Source organism: Pelodiscus sinensis, chromosome 32, assembly GCF_052426305.1.
Source record: "Pelodiscus sinensis isolate ZL-2025 chromosome 32, ASM5242630v1, whole genome shotgun sequence".
NCBI lineage: Eukaryota > Metazoa > Chordata > Testudines > Trionychidae > Pelodiscus > Pelodiscus sinensis.
In genome coordinates this window covers 11,390,169-11,412,120 of record NC_143083.1, presented here as the reverse complement: position 1 = coordinate 11,412,120, position 21,952 = coordinate 11,390,169, and the positions used below count along the sequence as shown (strand labels likewise).

Below are 21,952 nucleotides of genomic sequence, written 5' to 3'. Positions count from 1 at the left end.
CGTGAGCCCCTTGAGGAAAGCAGGATCTCTGCCCCATGCCCCCTACCATTCCTGCAGCCTCCCATTGGCTGGAAACCAGCCATTGGGCACTGCTAGGGCAGTACTTGTGGGCACATTCAGCATATGGAGGCCTCTGCGCCCCCCCTTTTCTTATTGGCCTCTAACCATTTCTCCACTCTGTGGACATGCCCAAGGTCATACAGCAGCTAGTAGCGGAGCCGGATTAGAACCCAGGGCTGTGTCTAGACTGCATCCCTTTTCCGTAAAAGGGATGCAAATTAGACACATCGCAATTGCAAATGAAGCGGGGATTTAAATCTCCCCTGCTTCATTTGCATGAACATGGCTGCCGCTTTTTTCCAGCTCTAGAGGAATAAGGGATCTTTCGGAAAAGGCTTTATTTTCCGAAAGATCCCGTCTAGACTGGCGCTTTTGGCCGGCAAAACCCCGAGCCGGAAAAAAGCGGCCGCCATGTTCATGCAAATGAAGCGGGGGAGATTTAAATCCCCGCTTCATTTGCAATTGGGATGTGTCTAATTTGCATCCCTTTTACGGAAAACGGATGCAGTCTAGACACAGCCCAGGGGTCCAGTCGGGAAATAAGAGCACAGGGGACGGAATTTAACCCCAGGAGCAATTTCCCCAGGGAGAGGGTGGCTTGGCCAGGCCCTGCCCTGTATGACATGGGCCTGGCTGCGTTTTCAGACTCTGCGCTCCACAGGAGCTCAGACGGGAGGCACAGGGGGGAGTCACTCTCACCACTAGGCCACTCTCCTCCCGCAGCTGGGAGGAACCCAGCAGTCCTGGCTCCCTGTTTGACCCACGGGTGCATCGTCGGCTGCAGGGCAGGGGCAAAACTGGGGCGATGGGCCCTGTCGCTGGAGGTGGGGGCTGGTGCCTGGCTCTCCCGATCTCTGCAGGCTGGTGCCCCCGGGCCCATCCTGCACCTCTGGGTGGGGCAGGGAGTCAGAACTGCTGGGTTCCTCCCGCCCCAGCTGCGGGGGGAGAGTGGCCGAGTGGTTAGAGCGACTCCGGCTCGCTTCTGTGACCCTCCCGTCTGAGCCAGAGCAGAGCTGCGGAGAGAGCAGCCAGCCCCACGTCAAACACCGCAGGTTCCGGCCAAGCCCGCCGGTAAATTGCTCCTGGGCCGCGCCGGGGGCGGGAGGCGCAAGGTGACACCCCCCCCAGGCAGGGGTTGCTCCGGCGGCCGCTGTCCAGCAGGGGGCGCGGCGGCCAGGCGGGTCCCCCCCAGGTGCGACGGGGCTGGAGCCCGGGGCGGCGCCTCCTGCGTGGCAGCTCCCGCAGGTGCGCGGCCGGGACTGGACGGGCCGGGAGCGGCGCAGCCAGCATGGCCCGGGCCAGCCTCTGGCTGCTGATCGGCGGCGGCTTGTGCCTGCTGGCGGCAGGTAAGAGCCGGCGCTGCCAGTGGGGTGCCCGCCCCCCCCCACTACTGCCCGTCGGGGGGGCTCCTTCCAGCTCCCCGGAGCAGAAGCTGGCAGGGCCCCCCAGGCACAAAGGCAGCCGCCCCGGGGGCGCAATGAGTTAGCCTGGCTCCAGGGGGAGGGTTTCAGGTTGTGCCCTGGGGTCAGGCAGCCCCCCCCCCCCCGGCCAGGGGCGCTGCTGGGACACTTTGTACAGTGGGGGTGCGGGGCTGGAGAGCCATTAACCCAACCTGTAAACCCTGCATGGGATGGGAACCGCTGAGGGGGGATGGGAGCGGCTGAGGGGGGATGGGAACCGCTGAGGGGGGATGGGAGCCGCTGGGCGAGGGGGGCGGGCGGGCACCTGGGAGTGGAACCGACACCCTGCGAGTTCCGCTCAGCTGCCGCCCAACCGGCTCGGCGGGCTGCGGAGGAGTCGGCCTGGCTCCTTTGTGAACGAACAGGGGTCAGCCAGGTCCCCGGCTCGGACTTTCCGGCTTCCTCGTGCAAGGGCAAAGCTAAGCCTGCGCCCGGCGGGTCTGACAGCAGGACTGCGGCTCTGCTCCCTTCCCACCGCCCCCGAGGCCCTGGCCGGCGGGTACAGGTTTTGCCACGTTTGCCCTGGCTGGGAATTCTGCCTCCGGCCGCAGCCACGTGCGTGGCCCCATGTAGGCTGTGGTGGTCGCTAGAGGTCGAGCATTTACTGTCTAGCTGCCCTAGAGCGCGCCCCTCTCCATTGCCCCCCTGGGCCTGCCTGAGGCTGAGGTCCTCTGTGAGCTGCTGCTGGCAGGGCAGAGAACAGGGCCGCAGCTCTGAAATGAAACGAAGGAGCTGCCCCCTTAACTCTGTCGTGTCTGACCGTTGCCACAGAAATCGCTTTGCTCCTCCGTCTCAGCCCTGGGCGTGGGAGCTGAAATGCCAGGTGTTCAGCCCTTCTACTGACTCGTGTGGCTCCTTGCAGAGAGAGGGCTCCCCACCCTAAACCAGGCCCCTTTCTGCCCCTTTCCTGGGGAAAAGGCCTTTGCTGCCGAGCCCGGCTTGGGGGGCACAGCTGTGTGGTGCTGGGACACATCTGTCTCCTGAGCTTCCTGGAAGGGCAACAGGATTCTCTTCGCCACTCTCTAGGGGGCGCTGTTGCACAGTGGGGGAGGGGGTGCACTTTTCCCAGGAGGACTGCGCAGGGCCTGGGCTGCGGGGGCCGAGCAGTCTGTGACATGCTGGAGTGAAACATTCCTGCCACTGGGCCACGTCCTGAGATGATTTTAGTTCGCTGGATGTCCACTTATCATGGGTGTGGCCAAATTTTCCGTGGTCCCATAAAGTTTGTTTACAACCACCCGTCCTGGCTTTTGGTGCTGTTATTTAGCTCTAATTTATCCCTAAATGTCTTCTAAGGGTATGTCTACACTTGCATCCCTCTTTCAAGACATTCGAAATTGCAAACGAAGACGGGATTTAAATATCCCGTGCTTCATTTGCATATTCGTGTTATGGCTCTAGTTCGAAATAACAGATGCTGTTAAGACACGGTTATTTCGAGAGAAAACCCTTCTCTTGAAATAACCCTTATTCCTCATACAATAAGGTTTAGCAGTTATTTCGAGAGAAGGGTTTTCTCTCGAAATAACCGTGTCTTAACAGCGTCTGTTATTTCGACATAGCGCCATAACGTGAATATGCAAATGAAGCACAGGATATTTAAATCCCGGCTTGATTTGCAGTTTCAAATGTCTTCAGTTGCATCCCTCTCTCGAAAGAGGGTGCAATGTAGACATACCCTAAGAGCCCAGTACGCAGTGGAGGTGTTGGAAGTGCTGCTAGACCATATTCACCTCCCGTAGTCTGGCAAATTCTCTCGTTCCGCACGGATCAAGTCCCGAGGGTGCCGGACTAAAGAGCTTCAACCTGTATAATGCCAGGGAGCCACGGGCCCTAAGGGGGCAGCACCATACGGAACCCTTTCCTGCAGCTGGGATTAGTGGGGCCTAGGATTCGTTCTGTCCAGTGTTGGTTATTGGTACCCACCAATTCAAATTCACAGGTCATTTGGGTCAATTTTCACGGTCAGAGGATTAACAAACGGCAAAGATCATGATCCCAGCTATTTAAATCTGAAAGGTCACCGTGTTGGGTTTGTAGGGGTCCTGACCCAAAAGGGTTGGGTGGGGGTCACAAGGCTATTGCTCTCGGCTGCCTCCCCCTGGCAGGACTTAAACTTTGCGGCTGCGTCTAGACTGGCAAGATTTTGCACAAATACTTTTAACGGAAAAGTTTTTCCATTAAAAGTATTTGCACAAGAGAGCGTCTACACTGGCACGGATGCTTTTGCGCCAAGCATCCGTGCCAGTGTAGACGCTCTCTTGTGCAAGAAGGTTCTGATGGCCATTTTAGCCATCGGGCTTTCTTGCGCAAGAAATTAACTTGCTGTCTACACTGGCCCTCTTGCAGAAGGATACTTGCACAAGAGGGTTTATCGCTGAGCGGGAGCATCAGAGTATTTGCGCAAGAAGCACTGGTTTTGTACAGTACACACATGGTCAGTGTTCTTGCGCAAATACTCGCGGCCAGTGTAGACAGGCCCCAATGTGCCCAAAGGTTCTTCTGGCTCCGCCTTGTCTCTCGTGATTGACGTGGCAGCCACTGAATAGGGTTGGAGCTTCTGGCTTGCCTAGATTCCGTGATGGCATTTAAAAATGGAGCGATCATTCCTTGAGGGAGGAAGGGTACAGGAGCCTTGGGGTCGTGTTTAAGGCCTGAAAGCCCTTCCGGCTAGCAAAGCAATGGCTCATTATCCATTCTGACTCTGCAGGGAGACGGGGCGTTGGAGGGAGGGGAAGGCACCGTTCCAGGAACAAGTTATTTCTAACCGGAAATTAGCATGTGCTAAGGATGTTACAAATCGTGTCTCACGGTAACCGTTAAATATCCTGTCAGTTGCATGGTTAACCATTGCTTTTGCAAAGGGAATTTACGACAGCCCAAATTTAAAAGGCAGAGTCGCAGCAGGGGGAGCTGCCAGGACCTGGCGCGTGCCAGGACTGAGCCAGCCTGCCTGCCTTGCAGAGCTGCAGTGGGGCCGAGGGGGGGGGGGGGCGGAATTGGTTAGCATCTGCTTATCGGTTAACCGGTTACACTCCAGCCTCCCTAGCGCATACCTTAGATCAGGGCTATTCAACATGCGGCCTGTTTGTTTGCGGCCTGCGGGGCGGTTTGGGTTTACGCGAGGCTCAACAGGCGGCCTGCTAGTGGGATCCTTTGAACACGGCCCCCACTGGGAACACGCTCCCCAATGGCGTGGTGTCTCCCAGTGGGGTGAGTGCTGAAAGACACGAGCGGACGGGCTGGCTGGAACAAACGGGTACAAGGTGTCGGTGTTTCTAGCCCCCGGGAAGGAGGTGCCGGGAGCATTGTGGGAAGCGCTTTGTATTCATGCCCGTCAGTGTGAAAGAAGCTATTTGCATATATTTGCATGTATATGCAGCCCTCAGCATATGCTGTGAGTATCACTGTGGCCAGGGGGAAATGACAATTTTGCGGGGCCCCCCTTTGCTACAGCGGGTGTGCAGGGCTTCTTGAAGCGCGGGGCCCGGGGCGGCCGCCCCGCTCACCCTGCCCTATATCCGCCCCTGATTGTGGCCCCCGGGCAGGGCCAGACTGAGGGGTGGACGAGCCGGGCAGCTGCCCAGGGTGCCAACTGATGGGGGGCGCCTGATGGCAGCTGTAAGGGGTGCGTGGCGTCCCTTATAGCTGCCATCAGGCTCCGCGCACCCGGCTCCCACAGCGCTGGCCCCACGGTGTGGCCAGCAGTGCCCTTCCCCCGATGGCCGTGGGGCCCTGCACGGCCCATGCACATGCCAGCAGCAGTGGCTAGGCCAGGTTGGGCAGCACATGTGCTGTGCGCCCCGTGGGCGGGCCCCGGGCTACGCACCAGTGGCCGAGCCTCTCATGTGCTGGGTGCCCAGGGGCGGGCCCGCTCATGTGCTGTGCGCCCAGGGGCAGTACTGCGTGCCCAGGCCTGGGGCCCCAAAATGGCTTGGGCCAGCCCTGTCCCCGGGGCTTCCAAAGTTGTGTAGTCCTGCCTTCAGTCATACTGAGAACCAGCGCCGCCTCCTGCCTTGTGTGCCTCTAAGGCGATGGAAGGGCAGGTGATCGACTTGGTAGGTAGCAGGTTTAAAACAAACAGGAAGTTTTCCTTCACACAACTCACCGTCAACCTGTGGAACTCCTTGCCACAGGATGGTGTGAAGTCCAGGACTTTAGCAGAGTTCAAGAAAGAACTAGATGCATTCATGGAGGTTAAGTCTATCCATACTTATTAGCCAGGGTGGGTAGAAACAGTGTCCCAGGCTGTTTGTCAGAGGCTGGGAATGGGTGACAGGGGAGGGCTCACTTGCTGACTCCCTGTTCTGTTCACTCCCTCTGGGGCCCCTGGCATTGGCCACTGTGGGCAGACAGGACACTGGGCGAGCTGGACCTTTGGTCTGGCCGTTCTTATGTCTGTGCGAGGGGCCTGGTGTGAAGGAGACAGCTCTACCCTAAACTCCTCAGGGACAGTGCTCTCCTAAAGCAGACACATCTCTGGGGACGGCCGCTTGTTTGCCTCCAGCTGAGCTCTTAGTCTGGTCCCGTGTCTCAGATTCTGTTATTAACTTGTTGGCCTGTGGCCAGAAGTATAACCGGGTTCGAAAAGGGACTAGAGGAACTCCCTGGAGGATCGGGCCCTCGGTGCCTCTAAGCCAGGCTGGGCAGGGACGCAGCCCCCCATGCTCTGGGCGCCCCAGAATCTCTGACTGTCCCACCTGGGGTCAGGCGACAGGGGCGGCATCCCCCGATAACGGCCCGCTCTGTTCATTCCCTCCTAAGCCTCGGGCACCGGCTGTCAGAGCCAGGGGCCTGGGCCGTTGGTCTGACCCAGTGCGGTGTTCTTCCGACCTTCACGGGGTGCCGAGGTGCCTCTGGGCTGGAGCGTGGGCAGAGCCACGGCGCGCCGGTGGGTCTCCCATGGAGTGTTAATGCTGCTTCTCCTTCAGTTCTTCAGGAGCTGGGGGCAGGGGTCTGTGGGGGGTGCCACGCCAGGGCCCTGCAGGTCACAGACTCCAGGCGGCCAAACGCACAGGCCTGGGCCAACAGAAGGTTTTGTTTCCATGGCGCTGAAAGGGGACTCCAAGCCTCCACGTCCACTTTGCTGGGACTTTGGGGGGGGGAGTGAAACATTCTTTGAGGGGGGCTAAATATTCCCCCTCAAAATCCACGGGTTCTGCTACACGGCTGCACCCGCCTCTGCCCCCCGTGGCCACGCTGTGGGTCCTGCATGGCCATTAAAATACAGGGGAACCTTCGGCCCAGGTCTCCAGCTGCTCTGCGGCAGGGTGGGACCAGCCCCCGCCCCCATCCCGGCCCCCACAGCAAGACAGCAGCTTGCAGATACGCGGGTAGGCGCGGGTAGATACATATTGACTTTGCATTCGCCAAGAGGGTGGGGACCAGCCTGGGTGGAGGCTCAGATACCGGTTCCGGGCTGTGCACACAACAAAAGCCACGTGTCTCCAGCCCCGGCTGTTCCTGAGGGGAAGCGGGAGCCTCACGCACCTGCCGGCTTTGGGGCGGGAAGGCCCCTGGCTGCATCCGCACACGCCTCCCTGCTGTGCTGGGGGGGCTGGGGAAAGGCCCTGACCACCTGCCCCAGGGAGTTCCTGTCTCCCAGGTCACGCAGCAGGAGGCCTCTGTGGGGAGAACGTCCCCGGGACAGAGTCGCTGGGTGGCCAAGAGGCTGGGTGGCCGTCTCGGCTTTGCGCAGGCTGGGGAGAGACTCGGCGCTTCCTTACAGGGAGCCACAATATCCAGGCCCCTGAGAGGGGGCAGAAGCCAGAAGAGGAAACAGGCCCCGGGACAGGCCAGCCTCTGATGCCGTTGGGGTCTGGCCTGGATGGACCTTGCCCTGCTCTGGTGGATGGAGCCAGGCCGTGGCGGACTGTCCGGCTGCGCCACGCCCTTGCCAGCATTGGCCTGGGCTTGTGGGAATCGGCGCGCCCGGCCGGCTGGGCAGGCGCGGTGGCGCTGAGAGGGGGGAGGAAGGGGGTACACGGCAGCCCGCTCTCCAGCCCCTCTCCCCTGCAGCCTGGGGATGATCCTTCAGATCTTGTCTCTGGGGCCTCACCCCCCGTGCGGTGCTCATGGCCCAGCCTCCAGGGAGCTCGCAACTCTGGGCGCTGAAGGCAGGGGCAAGAAGGGCTTTGCCTGACTAGCCAAGACACCGACAAGTGCTGGCAGAGCCCCTGCAGCTATTTGGGGAGGGTGGACGATTTAATAAAAAATACCAAACACCCCCCACCCCCGCAAAAAAGGGGAAAAATTCTGTTGAGGAAAAAAAAGGGGGGGAGACCAAAGTTGATGAGCAAAAAAAAAAAAAGCGCTCCCCCTTTAAATGGCCCTGTGTTCCTCACTCCCCCACCCTTGCCAGACGCAGTAGACTTCTGTCTGAGGGAAACAGGGAATACCGGATATTTTACACGCCTGGTATTTTCTGTTGTGGTTATTGTTTTTTTACCGGACAGGGGATGTGAATACGGGACACGTGGCAACCCAAGGCAAGCTGCAGGATGGAGGCTTTGCCTGGCTTCACAGGCTGAAGAGGGCAAAGTCCAGGCAGGATCGTGCTACTTCCTCCATTCCCCTGCCTGTCACAGCCCCTGGGACTCCCCTGCCTCTACGTCCCATCAGTTGGGCAGTCGTGCCCAGCAAACATGGGGGGTGCTGCTCTTGGGCGTGCTCTGGCACTAGCAGGCGCAGCGTTCGCCCCTCTCCCGCCCACGGGCCCTGCGTACACACGCTGCTGCTGCAAGGACCTGGCTTCCCCCGCAGCCTCAGACCTGACCGCCGGTGTGTCCGCAAGCCGCAGGCACTCGTGGCTGGCAGTGGAGGGGACGCGGGGCAGCGGCAGGGGTGGAATACGGCACGCAGGGCCCAGGAGCCTGCTCACTGAGGGTCCCGTCCTGTGGACATGGAGACCTGTGCCCCTCTCCTCAGTGCCAGGTGCTGCCCGGGGGAAGGGGTCCATGTATCTGTGAGACAGGACCAGAGAAGTGCCCCAGGGAAACTGACACACACCTGGGGCGTGTGCGGCCCTTGTGACACCCCCCCCCCCCGGCCCAGCCGCGGCCCCCTCACCCTCCCTGGGGAGCAGGCGGGTCTCCTGGCTATGATCAAAGCAGCCTTCCTGCCATGACCGGCAAGGGCAGCTCCTTCCCCCGGGGAGCCAGTCCTGCGTGTTAGTTTAATAACACCTCTAGGAAAAAACAGCGTCTCACGGGCCAGGCGCAGGACCCCACAGGGCCACACGCAGCCCCCCCTTTGGGCTAGGGCATGCAGACAGCAAGCTTTGAGATGAATAAAAAGTCTCCCGACCCCACCGGTGCCGGGCTCCCTGCAGGGAGCCGCCAGGGGCACACGGGGAGGCTCCAAGCTAGTTGCGAGCGTCTTTGGACGGCTCGTCTCCGGCAGCCGGGAGTCGGCACCTCCAGGAGCAGGGGAGCTGCCAACAGGCTGGGGCCTGGCCGGCTCCCGGCGGGGTCCCTCTTCCCTAGATCTCCTGGCACCGGCGCGTCCTGCGGCCTAGACGGGGTTTGGATTTCCTGGGTAAGAACGTCCCTGTTTGCACGAAGAGGCCAGGGGTGGGAGGGAGGGGCTAGGTGGGCGTCCCAGGCAGATGTGAGCAGGAACGTGACCTGATGTGAGGGTCCTCCGCTTATTGGTTTCCCGGCGGGTGCCCTGTCCCCACCAGGGCTCCCCTCCCTTTGCCGGGGTCACCCTGGGCCGAGCTGGGAGTGCCCCCCATCTCCGCAGCACTGGGGTGTGTCAGAGCACGGCGCCCCCTGCAGAGCAAACCTGGTAACTGGTTTTCCTTCCCCAGTGCCTAGCTCTACTGAATCAGTGACTAGCTCCCCACAACCCAAGTCCAATCCGAGCCTCCTCAGCACGACTGCCCCACCGCAGAGCTCAGCGGCTACCTCCGGAGACACCTCCACAGCTCCGACCAGCCGCACCACTGGCTCCACGCAGGCCAGCTCCACCACAGCAGCTCCAGCCTTGTCCGGAACCTCAGGACCGGCTTCTGCGTCCAGTCTTCCCCCGTCCTCAGCCAGCCCCAATCACACCAGCAGCTCAGCTCCTCCTACCACCGGATCCAACGAGACGCACTGGACTGAGCAGCCGGAGCCCCCCAACAGCACAACAGCCAGCGGCTCGGGTGAGCAGCGGGGCGCAGGGACACGGGGCCGTTGGCTCCGCAGGCTCTGGCCCCAGAACGGGCACAGCCCAGGCAGCGGGAAGGCGATCTTGTCTCCCTGCCACTGTGGAGCGCCCGGAGTCCTGGGCATCTCCCCAGAGGCTGTCGCCGGAGGTGGCTACTGTTCCCCTGGGACTATGGGCGGAGGCAGTGGTAGGTCGGTACCGCCCTGCATGCGCCATCCCTGGACCCAGCCAGTTCCTGTAAGGCCAGCGGGTTTCAAACGACGGGTCGTGACCCAGCGCTGGGCGGTGGAATGTCGGGCGCTGGGTCTCGGTGTTGCAGGGGGATCAAGGGAGCCGTGGGGGTGCTAGGGCCCCTCCCTGCCTGTCCTGCACTGCAGACTGCGCTGCGCCCCAGAAGTGGCTGCAGCAGGCCTGGCTCCTGGGGGGAGGGGAGCGCACAGGGCCCTGCGCACAGCCCCTGCCCTGAGCACTAGCTCTGCACTCCCATTAGCTGGGAACCTGCTGCCGGCTGCTTCTGGGGCACAGCAGGGTCTGCGGTGCCAGGAGAGGCTGGAAGCTGCCTTAGCAACCCTCCACCCCAGCCCTGACCCCCCCAAGCCAGAGCCCCCTCCTGAACCCCAAAGCCCAGCCTCAGCCCCACCCTGGAGCCCACACTCCAGTCACATGATGTCGGGTCGCGGCATCAACGATTTTCTTCAGCTGGGGCCTGAGAAAACCGGTTTGGATGCCTCCGCTCCAAGGCCGTCGCAGCCGCACGCCCCGGGCAGGGCGACCAGGCTGGGTGCTAAGGGGCTCCCAGGGCCGCGCTCCACCGGGACACAACGGTCAAGTGGGTGAGGGGGTGTCAGCGTGGGCCTGTGTAGACGGGGGCTGGTTCCCGACCGAACCCTCCAGCAAGGTCACTTTCTAGCTCTCGCCACCAGAGGGCGGCGCTGCCCCACGCCTCACTGAGAAGCCAGGAGATCCTGGGAGCGGGTGGGTACCCGGGCAGGGAGATGCCCGAGCGTGTAGGCAGCGCCCTTGGGGCCCTGTCCCCCAGAGCGTCCCGCTGGCGTCTGCAGCTCTGTGTCTAGAGCAGCCCGGCCCGCAGGCGCTTGGGGGTCTCTGCTGGCGGGTGGGGACCGGGGGCGCCTTTCCCCAGCTCCGCAGACCCGGACACGAGAGCAGCTCCTTGAAAGAGTAAAAAAGAACAAAGCGGCAGCTTCTGCAGCCTGGCCCTGGGGGCGACTCTTGAGAGGCGCAGGAGCCGGCAACACGGCACTGTGCCTAGCCCTGCCCTGCCCCACATCTCCTGCCCCCCAGCTGCCGCCCGGTTCTGCAGCCAGAGTCCTCTGCCCCAGCATGGGCGGGGCGGATGCCCCACGAGCCCCACACGAACCGGTCTGTGCCTGGGCAGGGGCTGGGCATCAGGGGCTGTTCCCTGCCTGCCTCCAGCACCCAGTCAGAGAGCAAGGCGCCGGAGCAGCCAGGCACGCAGCTGCCTTGGTGCGGACACAGGGCGACTGAGCCGGGCGGTTGCCCCCAGCCCACAAGCTGGGCAGTGTCAGGCTGGCAGAGGGCTCTGCTCACACCAGTCCTGTTGGGGTGACAGCGGCAGGCGCGTTCGCTGTGTGGCCCCAAGCTCCCTTTCTCGGCAGGGGCCAGTGGGGGCCCCTCCTCTGACCCTGCGTGGGGTTGGGGGGGAAGGGAGGGAAGCCTCAGGTGCCGGCTCTTTTCCCTCCAGCCGCTCTGCACGCTCCTGAGTCGCTGCTGGCTCAGACACAGCCGCCAGCCCCCTCCAACCCGGGTCAGGATTTCCTGCCTCGCTGCTCCGGTGCCTGGGGCTGATGCTGGGGAGGAGCCCATCTCCCGCTGGCTGGTAGAGACCCAGCTCCGCAGGCTGTGGAGAGCTGGCTCCTTTCTCCTGCGCCCCACGCTCAGGGGAGGGTCGGGTGTCCAGCCTGCCGGGCTTCCCCTTCCCTGGGCGACTCCGCGGGAACCTGCCTACTGAAATGCAGTTTCACCCCTTCTCTTCCAGCCTCCACCTCCGGGCCAGGCTCGGGGCCTGCCCTGCAGACCACGGAAGGTAGGTGTGGGCTGCGAAGGCAACTGGGGGTCATGCCCTAGTCCCAGGGAAGAGGTGGATTTGGCCTGGGGCTGTGGCGAGTCCTGAGCCAAGAGCCAGCTGCAGCAGCTCCGGGAGTTCCTGAGGGAATTGGAGCCAACAACCCAGCTCCCTGGGTCGGAAGGCAACTGTGGCTCTCCGTGGGCCACCTGGGGGCCTTCCCCTTTTTCCAGGCGAAGGCCCCGCCGGCCTGGCCCCAGAGGCTGCACGTGTGGAGGGAGAAGTGCCTTGAACGCAGCCTTCGGGCACATCTCTGAGCCCAAAGGGGGCTGCCCTCCACGCGTGGCTCTTGGGCACCGAGCCGACAGCACGTGTCCTGCCACGGAGCCGGCGTGTCGCACGGCGCCAGCTTCCCGGCACAAGGCCTGACGTCTCCCAGCGTCGGCTGGCGCAGGGGAGGGGCTGGGGCCCCCTCTCCCAGCCGCTCTGCCTGCCTGCGCCACTCAACGGGGTCCCGGGCCGCGTGGCGGCAGGAGGGGGGTGTCTAAGCCCAGTTCTCCGTCCCCTCCAGCGGCGCCCTCCCTGCAGCCGCCCTCGCTGTCCCAGAGCCCCGGGCTGGTGGCCGTGATCTGCATCTTCGTAACCATCTTGGTCATTGCCGCCGGGGTGGTGACGGTGAAGCTCTGCCGCAGGCGGGAGCCGGCCTTCAAGAAGCTGGACGAGGTGCCCATGGTGCGTAGCTCCGCGGCGGCCGTGGCCTGGGCCCCTGCCCCGCTTTCCGTGCGTCTGTAGCAGGTCCAGGCGGCTCGGCCCTGCTAGCGCAGCGTCCCCCCGAGGGACAGAGGCTGTAAGAGCCGCTCTTCCGCTGCGGTACCTGGGCCAAGCGCGAGCTGCTGCAGCATCGCTGTCCGTCCGTGGCCCGGTGGGGGCCGGCAGCACCCCGGGGCCTTACGCTGTGTCTGGGGCGCAGGGGGCCTGGCTCTGCCTCATGCGGGACCCCCTGGAGCAGGCTGTGCCGTCAGCCCAGGTGTCCGTCCTGCCGCCAGCCGGCTCTGAAACGCTCCCTGGGCAGGGCCTGGGCAAAGGAGCCGGTGCCTGAGGGCGTCAGTGCTGCCCTGGGCGTCCCACTCTGGGAGGGGGGTTGGTGTGAAGTGTGGGCAGAGGCCCCCCCAGGCTGCCAGCCGCTGGGCTCACCGGGAGCAGATTAGCCAGTGTCCCTCCCAGCTCCCCGTGGCATTTGGCAGAGCCCAAAGCGGGGGGGGGGGGGGGGGGGAGGGCTGCTCTGCACACGGCTGCTGGGGGCTAAAGGGGTGCAAGGCATCACAGGACTCACCCACTGGCCCCATGGGGAGCCCCCTTCAGTGTGACAGCCCCTTCTCGGGGGCTCACTCTCTCCCGGGGGTTTAGCCCCTCCATGTCCTGGGACCGCCCCTCTCTGCCATGGGCTCCCTTCGCTCTGGGCCCCCGGGGCCCCCCCCAGAGGAAACGGAGCAGCCCTGTTCTCCAGACCGGAGCGCCTCTCGGGAGAGTTCACTGCGCATTGAACCAGCATAGGAACCCCCCCCCCGGCCCAGCACGTCTGAGCACCCCCCAACCTAGCCCGGTGGGCTCTGCCTGCCCCCTCCGCCCAGCCCCGCCCCAGCAGCTCCTCCCTCCCCTGGCCTTTGGCTTCTGTCTAGGACAGTGTTTCTTAAACCGTGTTCTGTGGTGCACCGGTGTGCCGCGAGGCTGTCGGGGGTGTGCCGCAAGGCTGTCGGGGGTGTGCCGCGAGGCTGTCTCCCCCCCCCCCCCCCCGACTTTTTCTTTTTCTTTTCTTTTTTTTTTTTCTCAACAAAAAAATCCTTGGTGTTCCTCATTACAAAAATTGTTTGGTGTTCCCTGGTCTTAAAACGTTTAGGAAACACTGGTCGCCTGGGCTTCTCTTCTCCACCTGTCCCCCCAAGCGTCCTTTGTTCCCCCCTGGCTGGAACCCCCTGGGCAGGTCACTGGGGTCCTCTCTCTGCATCCCATTGGCCGCCGGGTGGCCAGGGTCTCCATTCTGTGGCCACTGTCTGGAGCCCCCCGCTGCATGCAGATCCCAGCAACAAACCCCCCTCCCCTCGTGAAGCCAGTAACACCCAGGGACCCTGAGTGCCCCCCCCCGCAGGCAGCCCCTTGGAAAACCCAGCAACTCCCTCCTCTTCCTCACACAAGTCTGGGTGCGTCCCCCACTTGCCCGGGGTCCCCAGGGAGAGAACCTGCAGCCTCCGGCTCCACACGTGGGCACGCGGCCGCCAGCTGTGGGTGTGGGGGGCCGGAGCCAGGCCGCTGAGCCGGGGGGACAGCCCGAGGCTGTACGGTGGGGGAGCGCCGGGCCCAGCCACTTGGCCTGTTGGTGGCTTCTCCCCACTCCCAGTGGCCCCAGGCTCACCCTCTGCTCCCTCTTTCGCAGGGGAAGATGACTGAAGACTCGCCCTTCGCTCGCTACCCTCCAAAATAACAAGCCTCTCCGGGGACGAGCCCCCCCTCCCGCCGGCGTGGGACTCCCGCTCCCCTCCTGGCCGTGCCCCCCTGTCCTGGACCGGGGTGGGGGCGTCTCCCCCAGCCTGGCCAGGCCGGGCTCAGCCCCTCTGCTGCACGGGGACTTGGAGTGAATAAAGAGGTGCTGCCCAGTCCGCCCGTTGTGGGGCTGCTGTGGGGGCAGGGACGGGCACTGGACACGCTGCGGACCCTGCATGGCGGCAGCCGCTGCCTCCCAGCTGGCTCTGTTGAAAAGCAGCAGGATCCCCTGCACCACTCTGTGCTGGTGCGATCTACTCTGTGCTGGATGGGTGGCGGGTGAGGGGGCCCTGCCTGCCGGAGACCCGGGAAGGGGGAGGGAGCCTGTCCCTTCTGTTGCCCCATGCTGGATCCAGCCCAGGGAGCCTGACGCAGCGAGGGCCAGGTGCCCAGCATAAGCACATCCTGTCCTCGGGGTCAAGCCAGGCAGAGACTCCGGCTGTCAGCAGCCTGAAGCACGTGGAGGGAGGGTGGGTGGGTGCAGTGTTCCCTGTAAGCAGAGCTTGGGCAGCTGCCCAGGAAAGATTCAAATGCTGCCCAGCTGCTTGGCAGAGCACCCATAGCCGGCAGCCTGTGCTTCTAGTGGTGGTGCACATCCATGCATGCTTTGGTGCACATGACAAAATGCATTCCGCACATGGTTATGGGGAAAAAAAAAATCAGAGGGACCATTGTGGGGGAGACTCCCAATAGCTAAAACAGGCAGGTCTTGCTTTGCAGCCAGCTGGGCTCCGGCCTTCCGCACCAGCAGGAAATTTCGCAGCTTGCTCTTGCAAGGAAATCACCCCTTTACATCTGGCGGGTCCGGCGCCGGGGGATGCTCCCCAGGGCTGGGCCACGCATTCCTAGACTGTCTCAAACCTGGACCCTGGCTCTGGAAGGGGGGCGAAGGAAAATGATTCTGGGCCAAGCCGGCCCTGCTGGCTCCAAGCCCGAGCGCGGGCAGCACAGTGAAACTCCAGCCGTGGGAGTGCGCGCCGTCCCTAGCTACGTGGGGAGCTGAGCTGGGCCCCCGCACGCAGCCCTGTGTCCCAGCGCCCGTCTCGGGCCCTCAGGGAGGAGATGGGTGCCCGGCACAGCTTGGCTGGCCCCCTGAAGCTGCTGGACTTCTGGGTCCTTCTGGAGCTGAGGCCCCCAGCCTGTGGGGGGGGGGCATGAGCGCCCATCCTCTCTCCTAGCCTAGGGCCGAGCCAGCAGCCCGGGCCCTGCCTGTCACGGGGGGGAGCGAGCAGGCAGGCTCCGGCCTTGACTTGGCTCCGTTCCGCTCTGTCCAACGGGCTTCCACAGGCGATGGGGGAGCCTCGGAGCCCCAGCAAGGCCTGGTAAGGAGGCAGGTTCCCTCTTGCGCCTGCCGCGGGGACAGCAGGGTGGGGGCCGGGGCCTGAGAGGGAGAGCGGCCCAGCGCAGGTGAGGGACACAGGCGGAGGGGAGGGGACGGTGCCCTGGCTGCTCTATGGGGGGTACATGAGTACGGCGAGCCCCCGCCAGCCCCTCCTCGCCATGCCGGTGTGGGGCTGGGCTGGTGCCTCGGCCAAGCCTTCCCAGGAGCCGCCTCACCATTCTCATGGCCCAGGAGTGTTGCAGGTTAACGGCAGATGCCTGCAGCTGCAGTGCCCTGGGAACTGCCCCTCCCCCAGGTCCAGCAATGGGGCAAGGGGCCGTTCCCTGGCACAGAGACTAATAGTCCCTTTCCAAGCTTGGTTCCTGGGCATAGTGCTGGTCTCTGGCCCCCGATCTGAGCCCCCCAGCTAGGACAGAGGGAGGGTTCATGCCCCCTGCCTGGGCAGAGAGGGCACCTGACAGTGTGACGGGTTAGATCACAGAGGGTCCTCCCCCGTGCCACCTTCCTGCCCTCTGGGGCTGGCCACCACTCTGACCTGCTGGGCCAGAAGCTCTGGTCTCCCTCACCAAGGCACAGAGTTGGGATTAATGCCCTCCCCTCTTCTGTAGAACAACAGACACTGAACCAGCTCAGCTCTGGGAGGGCTTAGCTCTAAGGACTCAGCACCCAGGAAACCGCCCCCCCCAAAGGGACCAAACCCCCAAACAAATCTGTGTTATCCTCTGTAAAAGTTTTCCACAGAGAGAGTTCATAAGGTCACCCCCTTTATCAATCGGAGAGAGATATGCGCAGTGGTTGCTTCTCCTCCCTCAGGGTATGTCTACATTGCAAAGTTTTTCCAGAAAAACAATACTTACGTCCACACTGCGATTGCGTTCTTTCCACAGAAAGTCGAAAGAACAGAAGGGCTTTTCTGACGGCAGTAAACCTCAATCTACAAGGAAGAAGCCTTTTTCCGATAAAGCTTTTTCAGAAAAAGGCGTGTGCGGACATGGCAGGGGGAGTTTTTTCAGAAGACGGGGCCTCCAGGTGTCTGGTGGCCACTCCATCCACATTAATCACAACTGAAATGCGAGATCGCATCCAATCCATGTGGACGCTATCTTTTGAAAAAGCGCATCACTTTTTTTGTTGCACTTTTGCTGTGTAAACGCGCTCTTTCAAAAGAAGTTTTTCTGGAGGAGCGCTTCCCGAAAAGCTTCTTCCAAAAGAAGCCTGCATTCTAGACATAGCCTCAGATAACAATTATTTACACTGGGCCTGATAATAGACAAGTGTGTTTATTAAGGACGAACAGTAGCATTTAAGTGGTTACAAGTGAAAACAGACAGATCAAAGTGAGTTACTAAGTTACAATAAACAACAAAATGCCAGCTACTCCTAAGCCAATAAGAAACTCATTACATGCAAATTTTTGCCCTGGACAGTTGTTCTAAACATCTCTTGCACAAGCTAGGCAGCTGCCTAGCTTGGGCCTGATCCTTCCTTGTGTTCAGTCTTAGCTGTTTCTAGTAGGCATCTTAGGTGCTAAGGAGAGGAGGAGTTTCCTGGAGTCTGGCAACTGCCCCTATTTTTTGCCCCCCCCCCCCCCCATCCCTTTTGCCTAAGGCAGGAATTCTTTGTGCTCAGTTCAAACTTTTCTCTCTCTGAGTGGAAAAGTACCAGATGCAAAATAGCATCATGTCTTTGTGGGACTACCCGCAGCTTGGGCTTTCAGGGGGAATAAAACCGTTCACTTCACAGGGGGCTGATTTGAGACCTGAGTCATTAAAACCCTAACGCAGGGCTACTCAACACGTGGCCCGTTTGCAGCCCACGGTGCAGTTTGGGTTTACACGGGACTCAACATGTGGCCGGCAGGTAGGAGCCTTTGAACATGGCCTCCACTGGGAACACGCTCCACAACAGCCAGGTGTCTCCCAGGTGGGGTGAACATTGAAAGTCACAAGCGGACGGGCTGGCTGGAACAGACGGGTACAGAGTGTCGGCATTTCTAGCCCCCAGGGAGGAGGTGCCGGGAGCGCTGGGGGATTGTGGGAAGTGCTGGCTGCTTAGCCGTGTGCGCAGAGCCTGAGAGGTGCTAACTGGCTCACACTGGTCACGTTTGGGTCCAGTGACATGGCTTAAGGCTTAATCTATGTATTCATGCCCGTCAGTGTGAAAGAAGCTATTTGCATATATTTGCATATATATTTGCATGTAGATGGAGCCATACATAGGTTGCGGCCCTCGGCATGTGCTGTATCGCTGTGGCCCCCGGGGCTTCCAGAGTCGAGTAGCCCTGAACTAACGTACCCGTAACGGCCCTCTATTGGCACATAGGGAATTAAAACCCGATTCACACGTCATATTTCTAACGTCGCACACAGGAATGCACAGAAATAGGATCTACAGATCCAGCAGATTGTGACTTGAAAATTGACATGTCACATGATGCATTTTGTATAAAGCCTCTTTGATGCATATGCATATTCATAACCCAATTATCATAAAGCACGGGAGGAGGGAGGGTGACAGACAGCATCTATCCAGGCAGGGCTCTGCCGGGTTTGCGACAGGCGAGCGACAGCTCCAGAGCTGCAGGGCTCAGCACAGTGTTATGGGGACTGAGGAGACGTTCGGGGGGTTGAAGGTCAGAGGGTGCCGGAGAAATATTGGCATTGGAAAAGGTTCAGAGAAGGACAACAACAATGATTAGGGGTTTGGAACGGGTCCCATATGAAGAGAAATTAAAAAGACTTAGAAAAGAGGAAACTAAAGGGGGGATAGGAAAGAGGTCTATAAAAGCACGACAGGTGTGGAGAAAGAGAATAAAGAAAAGTTATGTACTTGTTGCCACAAGAACTAGTGGTCACCAAATTAAATGAATAGGTCGCAGGTTGAAAACAAACAAAAGGAAATTTTTCTTCACTCAGGGCACAGTCAACTTGTGGAACTCCTCGCCACAGGAGGTTGTGAAGACCAGGACTTTAACAGGGCTCAAAAAAGGGCTAGATCAATTCATGCAGGTTAGGTCCAGCAATGGCTATTAGCCAGGATGGGTAGGAATGGTGTCCCTGGCCTCTATTTGTCAGAGGTTGGGAATGGGTGGCAGGGGAGGGATCACATGAGGATTCCCTGTTCTGTTCACTCCCTCTGGGGCCCCTGGCATTGGCCACTGTTGGAAGACAGGATGCAGGGCTAGATGGACCTTTGGTCTGACCCAGCATGGCTGCTCTTATGTCCTTTGGGGACTCTGGGCCTGGGCCAGGCCCAGCATGTTGTGCTGGAAACACAGCCGTGCAGGTCGGCGTTTCCCTCCGGCTGGGGCCCGGGTTCTACCCCCAGCTTCCGGAGCAGCGTCTCAGAGCAGCCGGCCAGGCAGCCCCGGGCCGTGCCAATAGCAGGAGCGAGAACTAGGAATGAGCGCTGAGAGCGAAGCCTCCGGCTCTTCCAGACGCGTCTCCATGTCTACCGTGTCACATAGCTGGGGCTCCATCTTCATCCCGGGCAGGGTTCCCCGTGAGCTGGGTGCATGGCGGCCAGTATGGTAGGCGGAGGAAGGCCCTGCCTTCCCAAACGCCGGCCTGGCCCCGCCCACTCTCCGCCCCCAGAACTGCTGTAGGCGCACTGGGGGCGGAGTGTCCCTGCCCCCAGCGCCTGCCTTCCCTATGCTCCAGGGCTGGGGAGGCTGGAGCCACCTGCCCCCCCCCGCTCTGGGGCCAGGGAAGTTGGGGTTGCATGCTGCCTGCTCTCATCCCCTCCCCGTGGTGGTGGTGGGGAGGCAGCTTGGCTCCTATGTGGGGCGGGGCCTCAGCGGAAGAGGTGGGTCTGGGGGGCTGCCTCCCCCAACCCTACCTTCACTGACCGCCCATGGCTGGGTGCTTGTGGGTGGCCACTCAGGAGAGAGTCCAATGCTGCCCATCTGGTTAGCAGAGCGCCCACAGTGAGGTTTGTGTTTCTACGGGTGGTGCACATTCACACGTCTCAGCACACATAAAATTATTCCGCACACGAATGGAAAAAAATATGCACGTGGGTGGAAAAGATGAGCCGGAATGCTGGCCCCAGGTGCCAGGTCCCCGACCCCCTTAGCGGGTACCAGGAGTTCTGGGGGCATGGGGTGTGGCTGGCTCCTTTCAAGGCCCAGCCATGGCACACAGCAGCTGTGCCAGCAGCTGCAGGCGTGTGACCCTCGTGGCAGCACGGCTGCTCCCACCACTGTGCTCCGAGGCTGGGAATGGCGGGGGAGCAGGGGGGCTGTCGTCTCTGCCCAGCTTGGGGGCGGCGGACTGGTTTCGTGGAGTTCAGTGACCAGGACAGGAACATGCCTGGCTGCTCACAGCTGGATTCGGGCAGTACATCAAACCAGGAGAAAATTAAATTTCCCCCAAGAAAAATCATTTGTCCTGGAACGTCGCTTTCATCTGGCCAAACAGCTGCTGTGCGTGGGGGGAGGGCGGAGCAGGAGGCTGGGAGGTCAGGCAATTTCCAGGTCCAGCATCGGGGGGTGGGGTGGGAGGGTGTCTTATCTCTGGGTGACATCACACTCGGCAGGAGCTGGGTTACCTCCATGCCCGCCCCTCGCCCTGGCATGGGCAAGGTGCTGCACAGAGGGGCACAGGGACCAGGCCTCACAATCCCTCAGCTCACTGCTAGATAGCAGCCGCGTAGATCTCCCGTTCCCGCTGCCTCGGCTTGACTGCGCTGGGCTGCTGCTGGGCTGGGGGGAGACGGGTTTGCTCCTGGGCACTGGGGCTGGGCACTGTTATCGTCGGCTGGCCCTGCAGGAATCTCTCTGCCAGGGATCGTCACCCGTCTGGCTCACAGCGTGGTGCTCGCTCTTGTGGCCGGGAGAGTCCCTTGTGAGCAAAGGCTGCACAGAGCAGTGCTGGGGTCCTGTAGGGGGCGCTCTCAGCCAGGACGAGGCCACGCCCCCACGGGGCTCCCGGGTTCTTTGCGGACGGATGCTCCAGCTCCCAGCCCGTAATGCAGGGTGCCTGTATCTGCTCCTCCACAGCAGCTGCCAGGGCCCGGGAAGGGTCGGCCCCTCTGGGCAGCAGGCGCGAGGCCGGGCACTTTGTGTCTGTGCGTTGCTGGGAGGGGGCTGCCACCTAGACCCACCAGCGCAGCATCTGTCTCATGCCCAGCTGCGCTGCCAGCCCCGGACTGTGTTCCTGGGCGCTGTTAAATAGCTGCTGGGCCCCAGCCCAGAGGAGGCTGCATTCCACTACTGGGGGAGGTGGGGGTGGGCAGGCCCTTCCGGGATTGAAAGGTGCTCTGGAAAGGGAGGGGGTGACTGTGCCAGGGCTGTGAGAAGGGCGCTCCCGTCCCCGCCAGGAGCCCTGGCCCCAGCTGCAGCGCTGCATCCCCGGGGCACAACCCGGCGGCAGAGCGTCGCCCACTCCCAGGCCCCCAGAAAGCGCCGCTGCCGCTCAGCTGCTGAGCAGGGGGCTCCCAGGGCCAACGCAGAGCGCCTGGGAGCGGAGAGACACTCACCCCAGGTGTCTCCTGCACCCGAGTCGTCGGGCATGTGCTGCAGCTGCTGTGGGGTTGCCAGGTGTCCGGATTTCTACCGCACAGTCCGGTAGAAAAATTCAGAAAATACCGGATGTGTGCAATGTCGGTATTTTCTGAATTCCCGGCTGGGCGCCGGACTGAAGGGGCGCGATTGGCGCTAGGAGCCCTGTGGTCATGTGCAAAAGCTGGGCAGGGCGGGGCGGGGGCAGGACTCCCAGCCACTCCCCCGCCCTCGCCCGGCTTCTGCTCGCAACTAAAGGGAGGGACGTGGCCCGAAGGACTCTGGCTGTGGCCAGTGGCTGCACTGCCCCCCCCAGGTCTGCTTCCTGCCCACCTTCCTCCGGGCCCCCCCACACCTTCCGTCCAGCCCCATGGCCCCCGACCTCCCCCCCCCAGATCTGCTTCACGGCCCCCCTTCCTCCCAGCCAGCCCCGTGGCCCCTGGAGACCTCCCCCGCCAGCTGTTTCCCGCCCCGCCTACCTCCCAGCCAGCCCCGTGGCCCCTTCCCGGACAGTTCTCCCCCCCGCCCACGATCAAGTGTCTCCATTTTTTTGACAGGGTCTACCTGGCAACCCCACTGCCAAGGGTTCCAGGCCAGGAGCTTGCTGGTTGTCTCCCCGGGAAGGGGCACAGAATCCAGCTGCAGCGAGCCGGGCGGATGGGTCGGCTCCCAGGCGGGTGAGGCGCTGCCGTTCTGAGCCCGGCTCCAGCCCCGCGGGGCGATGTTTCCCATCAGACAGAAGCTCCCTTCCCTGGGCGAGGCCCCCCGCACCTCCCCAAGGACCAGCCATTCCCTCCTCTGCGCACCCTGCCCCAGCCCCAGGGCAGGCGGCGTGTGAGCTCGGGTCGAGGGCGAAT

The 21,952-nt window shown here is 62.0% G+C and overlaps 1 protein-coding gene across 2 annotated transcripts; it reads left to right on the top strand.

Annotated features, from left to right (window-relative positions):
• Positions 1–1,220: 1,220 nt before the first annotated feature.
• CIST1 (colon, intestine and stomach enriched 1) lies at positions 1,221–14,369 on the top strand. Of its 2 annotated transcripts, XM_075902916.2 has the most exons (5): positions 1,224–1,406; positions 9,331–9,666; positions 11,689–11,736; positions 12,287–12,447; positions 14,147–14,369. In XM_075902916.2, exons 1-5 carry the CDS (start codon positions 1,349–1,351, stop codon positions 14,192–14,194), a joined length of 651 nt encoding a protein of 216 aa, XP_075759031.2. In that variant the 5' UTR covers positions 1,224–1,348; the 3' UTR covers positions 14,195–14,369. The 2 variants fall into 2 exon arrangements, with proteins under 2 accessions (XP_075759032.2, XP_075759031.2); XM_075902917.2 differs by lacking the exon at positions 11,689–11,736 and having other exon boundaries at positions 1,221–1,406.
• The last annotated feature ends 7,583 nt before the right edge of the window (positions 14,370–21,952 follow it).